This window comes from Olea europaea, chromosome 18 (assembly GCF_002742605.1).
Source record: "Olea europaea var. sylvestris chromosome 18, O_europaea_v1, whole genome shotgun sequence".
In the NCBI taxonomy this organism is placed as follows: Eukaryota; Viridiplantae; Streptophyta; class Magnoliopsida; order Lamiales; family Oleaceae; genus Olea; species Olea europaea.
The window spans coordinates 24,981,906-24,994,377 of record NC_036254.1 but is presented as its reverse complement, the minus strand read 5'-3'; the positions used below and the strand labels follow the sequence as shown (position 1 = coordinate 24,994,377).

The window sequence follows — 12,472 nt, the reverse complement described above, 5'->3', positions numbered from 1 at the left end:
GTGTTCATTTCTTGTGTTTCTTTCTCTATGAAAAGAATCGGCATGGTCAATTTACCATTCACAGTCATGTTTGGATGTTTATTGATTTAGAATAGTCCAGAAAATGACCCATCAATCCGAGTTCGGGCCAAATCTCATTATGGTCCCTATGAACCATCTGTCTACATAAAATGGACTAAAGATGAAATCAGCTTTACAGGTTTAGGCCATTTGTATTTCGGTTGGACAGAAAGAGACGTGTCCATGAGCAAAACGAAATGACCTTGACTATACAGTCCATTTAAGGTATTTTGTTTCTACTTAGAATAAGAATCGAAAATCTTAGTTATTACGGTCAAAATTTACAGACTGTAATCAACTTGTGATGATTAGAAGCAATTACCCCGAGAGTGCTATTTGCAGCACATATTTGAGGAAAAAAAATTTAATCCAAATGGGTTCTTGTTTTTTGCTTTATTTTCTTGTTTGTGTTGTTATTTTTTTGGGTGGTGACGGTGGATGTCGATGATTTTTTGGTACTATTAATTTCATAATATTAAGAACAGTGAACAAGTTATGTTGATTGATTAGTACTAGATTTTTAACTTCACTCGAGATCCTAGTTGGTTTGGTGAAAGTTGAAACTTTAATGAAATATTGAACAAGAACTTTACAAAAGAAGAAAAAACAAAAGCGACTTTGAGTCAAGAATTTGGACTAGGAATTAACAAGAATCATATTAATTATAATTAGTCATAATTTGGTTTCAATCAATTTGATAAAGCTACTTTTGAACCAAAGAGTGGTCGTGGTCAATGTGGGTGAATTTGCCATAAATTTTCAGATGGGTGAAAACTAAAGTAATTATTTTGTCGGAAGTTGATAGATTTATTTGATAAGAACAAGGTTTTTTTATTTTTTAACCAACAATATCGCCCACATTAGGTGGCAAAAAATGGACAAGAAAATGATATTAATTCTACCGTTTTAGTTTTCCTTAAAAAGAAGTCCTTACGATACCATTGCCTGATCAGTCTCCATTCTAAAATTCACACAGTACACACACCACTTTCTCCATCAATGGAAGCCAGCGAAGGACTTGTCGCTGGTTCTCACAACATGAATGAACTTGTAGTCATATATGGCCATGAAGAGGTAACCATATACTTGTTGTAAAAATTAACATGATTTGTGCAATGTACTATCAATTATAAGCACGAATCAAATAAAATAAATATGAAAATAGAGTTAGAAAAGCTCGCCTAAGAGAGTCGCGATAATCACTGTCTTAAAGTCGTGTGACCTCCCCTTCGTGTGAATACTTTTGGCACGCACGGCTCCAAGATAAAAACCCTTATAGCTTGCAGTTGCAGCCGATTCTCCTTCTATATGCACAACCATAGGGAGAGAAAGAACAAGCCTTTATCAATTGTCAAAAGTTTATAGAAGAAGATAAAATGACAAGGGAGGAGTATGAGAAGAAAGTAGTATGAAAAGAGAGTAGAGAGTACTTTGTGTTTGATTTTGTTGTGTCAAAAAATGTGAAATCCACCCTTTTTTATATTAAAAGAATTCAACCATCTCATTATGAAAGTTAATAAAATTCAATATATGTTACAAATATAATAATGGGATTAAATTTTGTACTGAATATAAAATAAAAAAAAACTGAAAAATTAAAAAATTAAAATTGAAAACTTAAAAATTAAAATGAAAACTGAAATTTTTTAATATTTAATTTGAAAGTTTTTATAACTTATTTTTTTCCACAATTCCCTACAAGTTTTAAAACTTTCAAAATAATTATATATGTCCATAATGGCAATATTATACTGTGTAATAGGTGTCTTTTGAACTTAGACATCACTTAGTGATAACAATTTCCGTTTGAGGGAGCTATAATGGACTAAGCCTTGAATTATGTACCTTAAACCAAACTTCAATTGCTCCACACATAGTATCGATTTAGGCTCATTTCATAGCGGGTAGCGCTGTTAATGGCTATGCGCTTTTATTTTGATTCTAGTAAGAGTCTCTAGGGAATAGCCCAATCCCATATTCGCGATCTCATGACAACTCTTACATAAGTGAGTCTTCCGAGGGTGCGTGTGACACACACCTCGCAAAAATTCGCTCCTCGGTACTCATTTAGGGTAAACCGTTCCTAACATCACAATCATAGCACTATCACCATAGGGATGAGCATAAAATATAGTGCTATTGCGAGTCATGCAGTGCAGGTTGTTCTTACCACATTGAATTTTTTTCATGGGATCTCCAATCACAAATGTTATGTTATTCCATAGGTAACTCCCTTATGGGCTTAACTCATCCCCCTAGATGATTTATGTATATCCATTACGGACTATACTTTATTTCATTTCCCTCTTGGACAAATAACTTGGTACCATCAATATTTACAAGCTCTTATTCTAGCTTGCACATCTGCAAAGTTATTGAAGAAAATTTCAAAGTATTAATATTACATAAGATAAATACATGAACTTTCTAATTTTGACTTTTAGCAACATATTTAGGCTGATACATCCATTAAACTCTTGATTTCGTTTGCAGTTCTACAATTTTATTTATACACTTTTCAAAAGTCAATTTTACAAATAAGGATAATAAAAATTTAAGATGTATTCATCTGAAATTTTGAATACCCCCACATTTCAACTTGTGGAACTCTTTACCACATTCAAAAATCGTCTTTTTTCTTACCTCCCTTGTGCTTATAGGTAGGATGTCACTTATTATCAGTGTTCTAAAAAGCGGCCCCCAGACGTGAACCAAAACGGTAAGCCAAGTGGCTTGGAGGCAATCGTTGACCGTTAAGGTGTGCCTAGGCACAATTATGCGTGCATTGGTACACATTATTATCATTTTTAAAATTTTTGCAATGTTAAAAAATTATCAATGACTAATTTCTTTATTTTGTTCTAATTTAAAACAACCACTTATATTGGAAGGCACAGAGGATAAATTAGATGAAGAAGATGATATTGAATTGGAGTCTAATAAAGAGTTAGATAAAATTAAATTCCTATACTATTTATTTACTATTTTGAAATTAAGAGGGTGTTTGGCATTTATTTTTAAGGGAAAATATTTTAAAATAGTAGATTGATAGAGTATGAGTGGATGAAAAGTTTTAAAATTACGTGTAATATTATTTTAATGAAGAATGTGTGGTTGAAAAAAAAAAAGAGAAATACATTTTGATAAAAATGGGAATCAAACGGAGCCAAAATTTGAAACTTATCTTTTTGTTGGAAACTTTGAAAAAATGTATAACGTTTCTATAAGTCTATTTTAAATGTTTAGTTAGTATTATTTTTAATTATTAAATATTTTTTGATTTATTCAAAATTAAAATAAGAAAACTCTTTTACATTTTTTTATGCCTAAACCTCGCGTTGCCCATAGCTTGGACTCAATGCATTGCTATGCATTACGCTTTTAGAATACTGCTTATTGTAGAGCAAGAGAGGATGGCATCTATTACATGACATGAAAATTCAATGTATATGATTATTGATCAAAATTAATGTCCCTCATAATCAATATGATTTAATTAAATGGATTATCACTTAATCTATTCGACAAGACTTTACAAGGTTAGTGATTAGTCCAAATATACATATATATCATTAGTTCTCCAACTTGAAAAGCATGATCGAACACAGTGATGTTTATGTTTCACAAAACATTAACCAGTAAGAATTAACATGACTATAAGTATCAAATATGGTTTAACAATATTGATCTAAGTAAACATGCTTTCGTAGTAATAAAATAAGCCTTAGATAGAAGACATTTGCTATTTTGTACTCCAAATTAGCTAAACATCATGTCAAAATTAAATTAAACCATAAACTTATTTTAAAATATAGTACATCAAATATCCCGCAAAAGAAATATTGTTTCAATTTAACACAATCACGTGAAATTCTAGCAAATATAGAATATAGCCCAAATTCGTTGTTCACCCGCATTCACTTTAATAACTTAAAATTATGAGGGCTCATATAAAAGTTAAAATAATTAAATGTCAAATCAATTATTTTAATTATTAAGATTTAAAGCCTTCGAAACTTATATCAAATTGATCACACTACATGGTAGTATTATTATATGTTATTCAAACATCAAAATATGAGTTACATATCTAAATTGAACAATAATATTTAATTTTAATTATTAAGATTTAAAGCTTTCGATGCTTAAATCACATTGATCATAATACATGATAGTATTATTATATAGGTTATTCAAATATCAAAATATGAGTTACATATCTGAATTGAATAATATTATATCACTATTATTCACTAGAGTTATACTTTACATTTTCTAAAATATTAGTTAAGCACATTATTAAGGGTTAAATCTTTTAACCGCTTGTTCAAAATAAAATCATAGAATTCCCATGTAATTAATATAACCTTATAAATTCACATGCATGACAAAATACTAATTTTGGTTAAAATATACCGTGATAATTATGAATAATCATGGATAAAATACACATAGATATTCAAAATTTCTAATACGTGTAATTTTTGATTTTTTCCCCCTAAATAACAACTAGTAATCTTAAGCCTACTAGGAGCCATTCAATTTCTCGAACATATGGCCAATAACTTAAAAGATTTCAACGTCCTCATTTTCCTTTTCGCAACAAATAAGTGTTACATAAATTAAGACAAAGGTAAATGACTTATTGAAATATTAACATGACAAAGGCATGTAAGCAGACAACATGTTTGTTTTATAGTAGCAATTCAGTGATGAAGTATTTTCAGATAGATAACACACTCTTAATTTAGGTGTAACAATTTGGAAGTAAAACATTAAATTTTTACACTGCAATATAGTACAAAAAGTTTGACACGAAATAGGTTGGAGCAAAGCACTACATGGTTAAAATTTTTCTGTATTTTCAGTTTTGAATATTTTCTTCAGTTTCTTTTAGTATTGATGGTTTAACAAAATAACTTCTCAAGTTATGCACCTCTACCTTTCCAGATTAGCTTGGCTAAAATAATACATTAAACAAGGATCCATAGCTAGCAATTAGAAATTCTTCTAACTAGAATTTTCATTTCTATTATAATTATGCTGAAAGCTTGACATGTTGGCAATTGAACACATATAACATCATTAGTTGTATAACAAGTCTCTGCTTTCCAAACATATTTATTTTCTAGAAGATTTCATATATAATTATTTTCCTATTAAGCAGGAATGCATAATCTTATTAAATATCAGATATATAAGTCAACAGAAGAAAATTAAACTACATAGAGTTCAAAAATAAGAATTATTGTTTTATCTGCACTGCCCAGCCATTCTCCTCTCTATTTAAGATTTCAAAGAAAAGATAAAGAAGAAAGCATAAAAAATTATGTCAGACAAATAGAGAACATAACAAATACAAAAGGAAGTATTAATCTATTAACAAAGACATATTTCAGCAAAATTTTGTGTAGTCAAAGATTTGCACATGTGAATTCTTAGCCCCGGTTTGGGTGTGTCTAAGATTAATTTTATTTATTTACTTTTTTAATGGTTCTTTCTTGCATTAATAATAAGACATTTGATTTCATGCTTAAATCAAAATTATGTCAAACAGCAAGCTATGTGTTGAAGCTACAAATTATTGAAGCCGTGCCTGATAATTTAGGTAATACTTGTAGTAAAACAAGAGTTCTAATTTCATGCTTCAATCTAGAATATCACTTCCCATAAGAAAAGCAATCTTGCTGATTTATCCATGTTAAAAGTAATTGCCTGATTTTATAATTAAGAAACATCATCGAGTCTGTTTTACCCACTCAACAGAAAATCATACAAATTACTCAAACACGACTTTAATTCAATAATTACATAAACATAATAATATAAACATTATAATTCAACAATAAGAAGAGACGAGTTAGAAATGTAAGTCTTAGGGAATCACGTCAAGAACGTTGTCCTAAAATCGTGTTGCATCTCCTTCGTGCGAGTTCTTTGAGTATTACACGACTCCAAGATAAAAATCCATGTTGCTGACAACTGGTTCTCCTTTTATGGGCACGATCATAGGAAGATAAATGAATGAACTTCTCATCAAATTGCCAAATAGTATAGTATAAAACTGTAGAGAAAATAATACTTCAGGTTGTTATATTCTAGCTCTATTTTTCAATAAGATATAATCATCTTTTATAGGTGAATATCAACCCCACAATTAAACCATTAAAATATAAGTTATAATATGAATTATGATGTTTTTAATCTATGTCAAAACTAATTATTAAATCAAAAAATAGAAAATTAAAAGATTTAAATATTGAAAGGTTAAAACTTTATTTTCATGTTACAACACATTCATGATTTACAAAAATGATTTACAAGATGCTGAATGTGCATTTGTGTGTAAAGAATATAATGCATGTCTCACTACACATTTTATTCAATCATTCAACCACTCCATCACCGTATTATAAAAAAATTATCCATCTTTCCCTATTGCCTAAACCATAGCTGTAAAATAATGACTAAATGGGCAAGGACACAATTTGCATTTGGAGATGATGATGCATACATGTTTTAGATATAAGAAGTCATTTTTCTTAAATTTTTTATATCTTTTTACAAAATCGGTTAACTTACGAGGATATAAAGTGGTTGTCTAGTCATCTACTTGATTGTATATACGCACAGAACAAAGATCCCTTCATCATGGTCTTGTTTATGGGATTGTGACCAAAAACATCATTAAGACCACTAACCTTGAGATTCTCAACTTATTCTTTTAAATTAAAGCATTTGAGGGAACGTTATTGAATGGCTGTACACAGGGAATGTTGGATTCCCCATCTCTCTTCCCATTATTATACTCAACATGACACACACACACATTCTTATAAATCTGCCAATTTTTTCGTTTAAAGCTAAACGAATTCCATTATATAAAGTTCACAGAGATACTGACAAGATTATTCTGTATTCTAAAGTACACATTTCCAAGCCACAAGATAGCCAGCAACCACTGACTGGCCCCATTCAAATTTTTGGTTTGCACATGTAGAGGAGTGTGTTTAACAATTAATAAACATTTACTTGTTCTAAGAGCTTAAATATTTAGACAGGTAGTTCAAAACGGTATAAATTTGCCATGTGTTTTTATTTAGACTATGGCATGACTTCACAAATCTACTCCTAGAATATTTCCTTAATTTACCCTTAGGATTTTGTCCATGTTCTGTTGAATTATAGCTTCTAGATATCCTTTTCTTGATAAGCTCCTGCCCGTGACAGGCATATTACTTCTCTTTATACAACCCAAAGGACTCCAATAATTTTTCTTGGACTCACAGACTAGGAAAATGAGTTCTAGGGATAGAAAACAAGAATGAAGTTTTCATATGGGCATTATTACATTACAGAAAGTTCATTGAAAAACTTGTCCACAGAACACTTTCATCACTAGCAATAATCAAGATTTTGTGCCTGTACTTCTTGATATCAATGAAAATGGAAAGAGGAAGAGAATCTGCCTTCTGCATTATCACATTTCTTTGCTGTTGGAGCACTGTAATTGGTTTGCTCTCTCCGAAAGGCATAAACTTTGAAGGTAAAACTGATTCCCGCATTTTATACTATCTTATTAACTTCTGAAAATCTGAGAACATCCCAAATGAATATTCTGCCATAGCTGGTATTCAAGAATCGGTCCATGAGATATTGGTATTTTTGTATTCAGTGCAAGCTTTAATGGGCATAAGAGCTGGTTTGAAGGATCCTCGTGGGGTTCTTGATAACTGGGATGGGGATGCTGTTGATCCATGTAGCTGGACTATGGTCACTTGTTCTTCTGAGAGTCTTGTTATTGGCCTGTAAGCGTTCTGCCTAAGCAAAACCTTTTCTTTTTATACTGTAATATGTTATACAGAAGCCCTCAAATCAGGTTTTAGAGAAAAAAAAAATTACAAAGGAGGCTTATGGAGTTAATAGATTATGTTGTGCACTGTGCAGAGGATCTCCTAGTCAAAGTTTATCTGGAATTCTTTCTCCAAGCATAGGAAATTTGACAAATCTTCAAATTATGTAAGTAGAAAGTGTAGATAAATTGTTAAGGGGTTTCGTAATTTGTTTTTTCCCCTTATGTAACTTGTATGAGATTTTGGCAGACTTTTGCAGAACAATAACATTACAGGATCAATCCCAACAGAGCTAGGAAGGCTCTCAAAGCTTAAAACACTTGATCTTTCGAATAATTTCTTGATCGGTAGAATTCCTCCTTGTTTTGTCCAACTGAACAGTCTCCAATACATGTAAGGACTGTCTTTGTGCTGCAGAATCGGGGACTTGGAATTGGATATTTCATTGAAAATCAGTTTATATTCCTCGCTATTGAACTTGGCTATATTCCTATGTTGGTCTCACATGGGTATTTTCAATGCATTAGGAGGCTCAACAATAACAGTCTATCTGGAGAGATTCCGATGGCATTAGCCAACATGACACAACTTTCTAATGTGTAATTCTCTTTTACCTCTTAATCAACTACCGACATTCTTCGTACAAATAATATATTGAAATTTGTTGTGTTTGCTTTATTCAGAGATTTGTCGTACAATAACTTGAGTGGCCCTGTACCTCATTTTCCTTATAAGACTTTCAAGTAAGCTACTTCCCAAATCTAGATGTGTTTCCTAAAGAAAATTAAGATTGCTGAGAACTTTTTTTGTTTAAATTTCATTGCAGCATTGTTGGAAATCCTTCAATATGTGCTGCAGGGTCAGAGCCCGAGTGTGCAGGAATAACATTGATGCCTATGTCTATGCCCTTGAACACTTCAGGAAGTATGGAATAACCTCAAATGATTTTTACTAAGGGAGTGTTTGATAGCATGAAAATGGCAAAAAAAAAGATGGAATTAGAATTGGAAACTTGGAATTTTCCTTGTTTTAGTGGAATTTGAATTCTCACCATATATGGTAAGAATTCAAATTCCACCCTACTGTAGCGACTTTTTTTTTTCTTTTTTTGGTAATTGAAATCAATTTTAAGAATTATTGTAAAAAATATTTTTCTTTAATTGACAATTTCCATGTAAAACAAAGCTAAATGAACATAAAAAAAACACTTTTATTTCAACATTTTTCACCTGGAAAATTATACTAATCAAATGCAATAATTTACAATTCACAGGAAAACAATTCTAGGCAATTCAATTTCCTGGAATTCATTTTCTAGGCAATTCAACTCCATCTTTGCAATCAAACGGACCCTAAATTTTGTTTCATCGAACTTTTATTGATAATTAATGTCCTCCTTCAACCAATTGTCTTATCCTTACCTTAATTTCCATGCCTCCTATAGATGTTCTTCATTCTGGGAAATCAAAAGGTCACAAGCTAACTCTTGCACTCGTTTCAAGCGTCGCTTGCATCTGTTTACTTATCCTAGGATTTGGGCTGTTACTGTGGACAAGGCACAGACATAAGAAACAAAAATTCTTCGATATTAAAGGTTTATTCGGCTAGTTCAATTCTTTTAACTATGATTTCTCTACTTTTCCTTTTCTTTAACTACCTATTACTTCAAAATTATAGATGGAAAACATGAGGCAGTTTCGCTTGGAAATTTAAGGATGTTCCAGTTTAGGGAACTTCAGACAGCAACCAACAACTTTAGCAGTAAAAACATTTTGGGAAAAGGTGGATATGGACATGTCTACAAGGGCTATTTACGAGATGGAACTGCTGTGGCTGTGAAAAGGCTGAAAGATGGTAGTGCCATTGGAGGAGGGAGACAATTCCAGACAGAAGTCGAGATGATCAGCCTAGCTGTTCATCGGAACCTCCTTAGGCTGTACGGATTCTGTATGACTCCAACAGAAAAGCTATTGGTTTACCCTTACATGTCCAATGGAAGCGTTGCTTCTCGTCTCAAAGGTACACATATTCTAGGACTTATCATTACTCAGTTGTGCTTTCAGAATCTTGAAATTGCAAGAAGATTAGATTGTGCTGAAGAGTAATAAAACAATATAATGCTGATTAGGCATTCCATTTAACTTGAACAGCAAAACCAGTCCTTGACTGGGGCACAAGAAGAGGAATAGCCTTAGGTGCTGCTCGGGGACTGTTATATCTCCACGAGCAATGTGATCCAAAGATAATTCACAGAGACGTAAAGGCTGCAAATATACTCCTTGACGACTACTGTGAAGCAGTGGTAGGAGATTTTGGGCTAGCAAAGCTTATGGATCATCAAGATTCACACGTTTCAACCGCTGTACGTGGCACAGTAGGGCATATAGCCCCAGAATATCTCTCCACTGGCCAGTCCTCTGAGAAGACAGACGTATTTGGATTTGGGATCCTTCTACTTGAATTGATCACTGGAGAAAGAGCACTGGAATTTGGCAAAGCAGCTAACCAAAAAGGCGCAATGCTTGATTGGGTGAGAGCACACAACACGAACTTGCATTCTCTTAACAAATTCGATTCCATTCTTGTGTTTTTCTTACTTTCAAGGATGTCTAAAATATGCATCAGGTGAAGAAGCTTCATCAAGAGAAGAAACTGGACACGTTTGTCGATAAAGATTTGAAGAACAACTATGATAGGATTGAGCTAGAGGAAATGGTTCAAGTGGCACTTTTATGCACACAGTATGTTCCAAGCCACAGGCCTAATATGGCTGAAGTTGTCCGTATGCTAGAAGGAGATGGCCTTGCAGAAAGATGGGAAGTTTCTCAAAGATTAGACACAAACAAGTATAAAACGCGAGAACTTTCCTCATCGGAACGATTTTCGGACTTAACTGATGATTCTTCATTGCTTGTTCAAGCCATAGAACTCTCTGGTCCGAGGTGAATCAACTACACATGTTAATTTTGTTAAACGCAGACCACAATTTCTCAAAGGGGAAGTTCATAGCAAAGGCTATAAAGAACTTTGAATTCCTTCTTTTACATAATTTTTTTTTTTTTTTTGGGTTAATGTTCTTCGGAGGATTACGTTTGAATTAGCTACTTGTCTGGAGACATATGCCCAATATGATAAGCTTGTTAGTGAAAGTCGATGCAATATTATATCGATTTATTCAATAAGACAAATTTTTATTGCAATTAAGAAAGTCTAAGCAATTTGTCCAAATACATCTTGTGATTCTAACAACTAATTTAGACAAATATTTTATATCCTCTTCATTTGTTATTACCGAACTACCGTAGATGCATAATTCAATACAGTCCATAATCTAGGAATAAAAATATATTTAAAACCTGCTCTTTTAGGTAATCGGGGAAGGCATGATGAACATGGCCGCTACCTCTAATTTCTTTAACCTAACTCGAATCATTTTTTTTTTAAATTTAAATTTTGTTTAAAATAAAAATAATGTAAAAAATTAATTACATAATTTCCATCCTGTCTCGCCCCATGAAACTCCTTGACTAGGCGAGGACAAGAAGGGTTGTCTCATCATGTTGCCATCCTAAAATTGTGATCCACAATATACTTACCATTTGTTTGTGATACTGACATTCCCTATAACCCGATCACTATATTATCCCGACGACCAATTTTAGATGAAGTTGCTATTCCACATATGGAGTGCTCGAACATATGGCACCCCGGGATACAATGCCCGATCACTTCCTGCCTGGCTGCTTTACATATTGCGATACTTGTCCTCGAGCATATGCTCCCCTCACAACCTACGATTGTTGACCCTTTAGAATTTCTATGCAATTAGGACTCTGATGTAGAATTAACCAAAGAGAAAAGAAGAAGAGGAAGAAGAAACTGAAGGAGGAAGGGAGGAGAGGAGAGAAACGATATCACCACATCTATTTCATTCATCAAAACTAAAATTTCAATCCAATTACAATAATATAAATACCAAAATAATAAACTTGGGCTTGGGCCAAACCCATAAACAAGCCCAATAAAACATAAAACCTAAAATAAGTATATAGAAGATAAAATGGCCCAACAAGTGGCCCGATGAGGATGATGTCCGCATCAGACTCTAACTCAACCATATACTTGACTCCCTCAAGGACTCTATCACACATACAATTATGGTATTTGACCAACTCCTTAACTGTACAGGACTCCAACAGATAAAGACATCCAACTAGTTGAGTCCCACTGGGAGAATGTCGCTTACTACTATAAATACAGAATCTTGAGCCATTGTTTAAGTACGTTTTTCATTATTCCCCAGTTTATAGCCTCAAGCATATAATTCTCTTTCTGACTTAAGTATCGGAGGGATGATGAGAACATACCTCGTTGTCTTTGTTTCAGGTATCGGAAGATTACGATAGTGTTCAATCCAAATCATCAAGCTCGGAAAATCCACAGGTACGATTTTTGATAGCATTAGTTTGATAAAAAAATTTAACAAGTGATTTTTTGAAAAAACAAAAAAAAAATTAATATGTGATTAAAAATTGGTAAAGATTATGAGAAATAGAATA

The 12,472-nt window shown here is 32.6% G+C and overlaps 1 protein-coding gene across 1 annotated transcript; it reads left to right on the top strand.

The window, feature by feature from the left end:
• The first annotated feature begins 7,151 nt into the window (after positions 1-7,151).
• LOC111367904 (protein NSP-INTERACTING KINASE 1-like) lies at positions 7,152-11,113 on the top strand. Its single transcript, XM_022989016.1, has 11 exons — positions 7,152-7,606; positions 7,736-7,868; positions 8,008-8,079; positions 8,163-8,306; positions 8,441-8,512; positions 8,597-8,656; positions 8,740-8,837; positions 9,358-9,507; positions 9,591-9,932; positions 10,064-10,443; positions 10,539-11,113. Exons 1-11 carry the CDS (start codon positions 7,501-7,503, stop codon positions 10,857-10,859), a joined length of 1,878 nt encoding a protein of 625 aa, XP_022844784.1. The 5' UTR covers positions 7,152-7,500; the 3' UTR covers positions 10,860-11,113.
• The last annotated feature ends 1,359 nt before the right edge of the window (positions 11,114-12,472 follow it).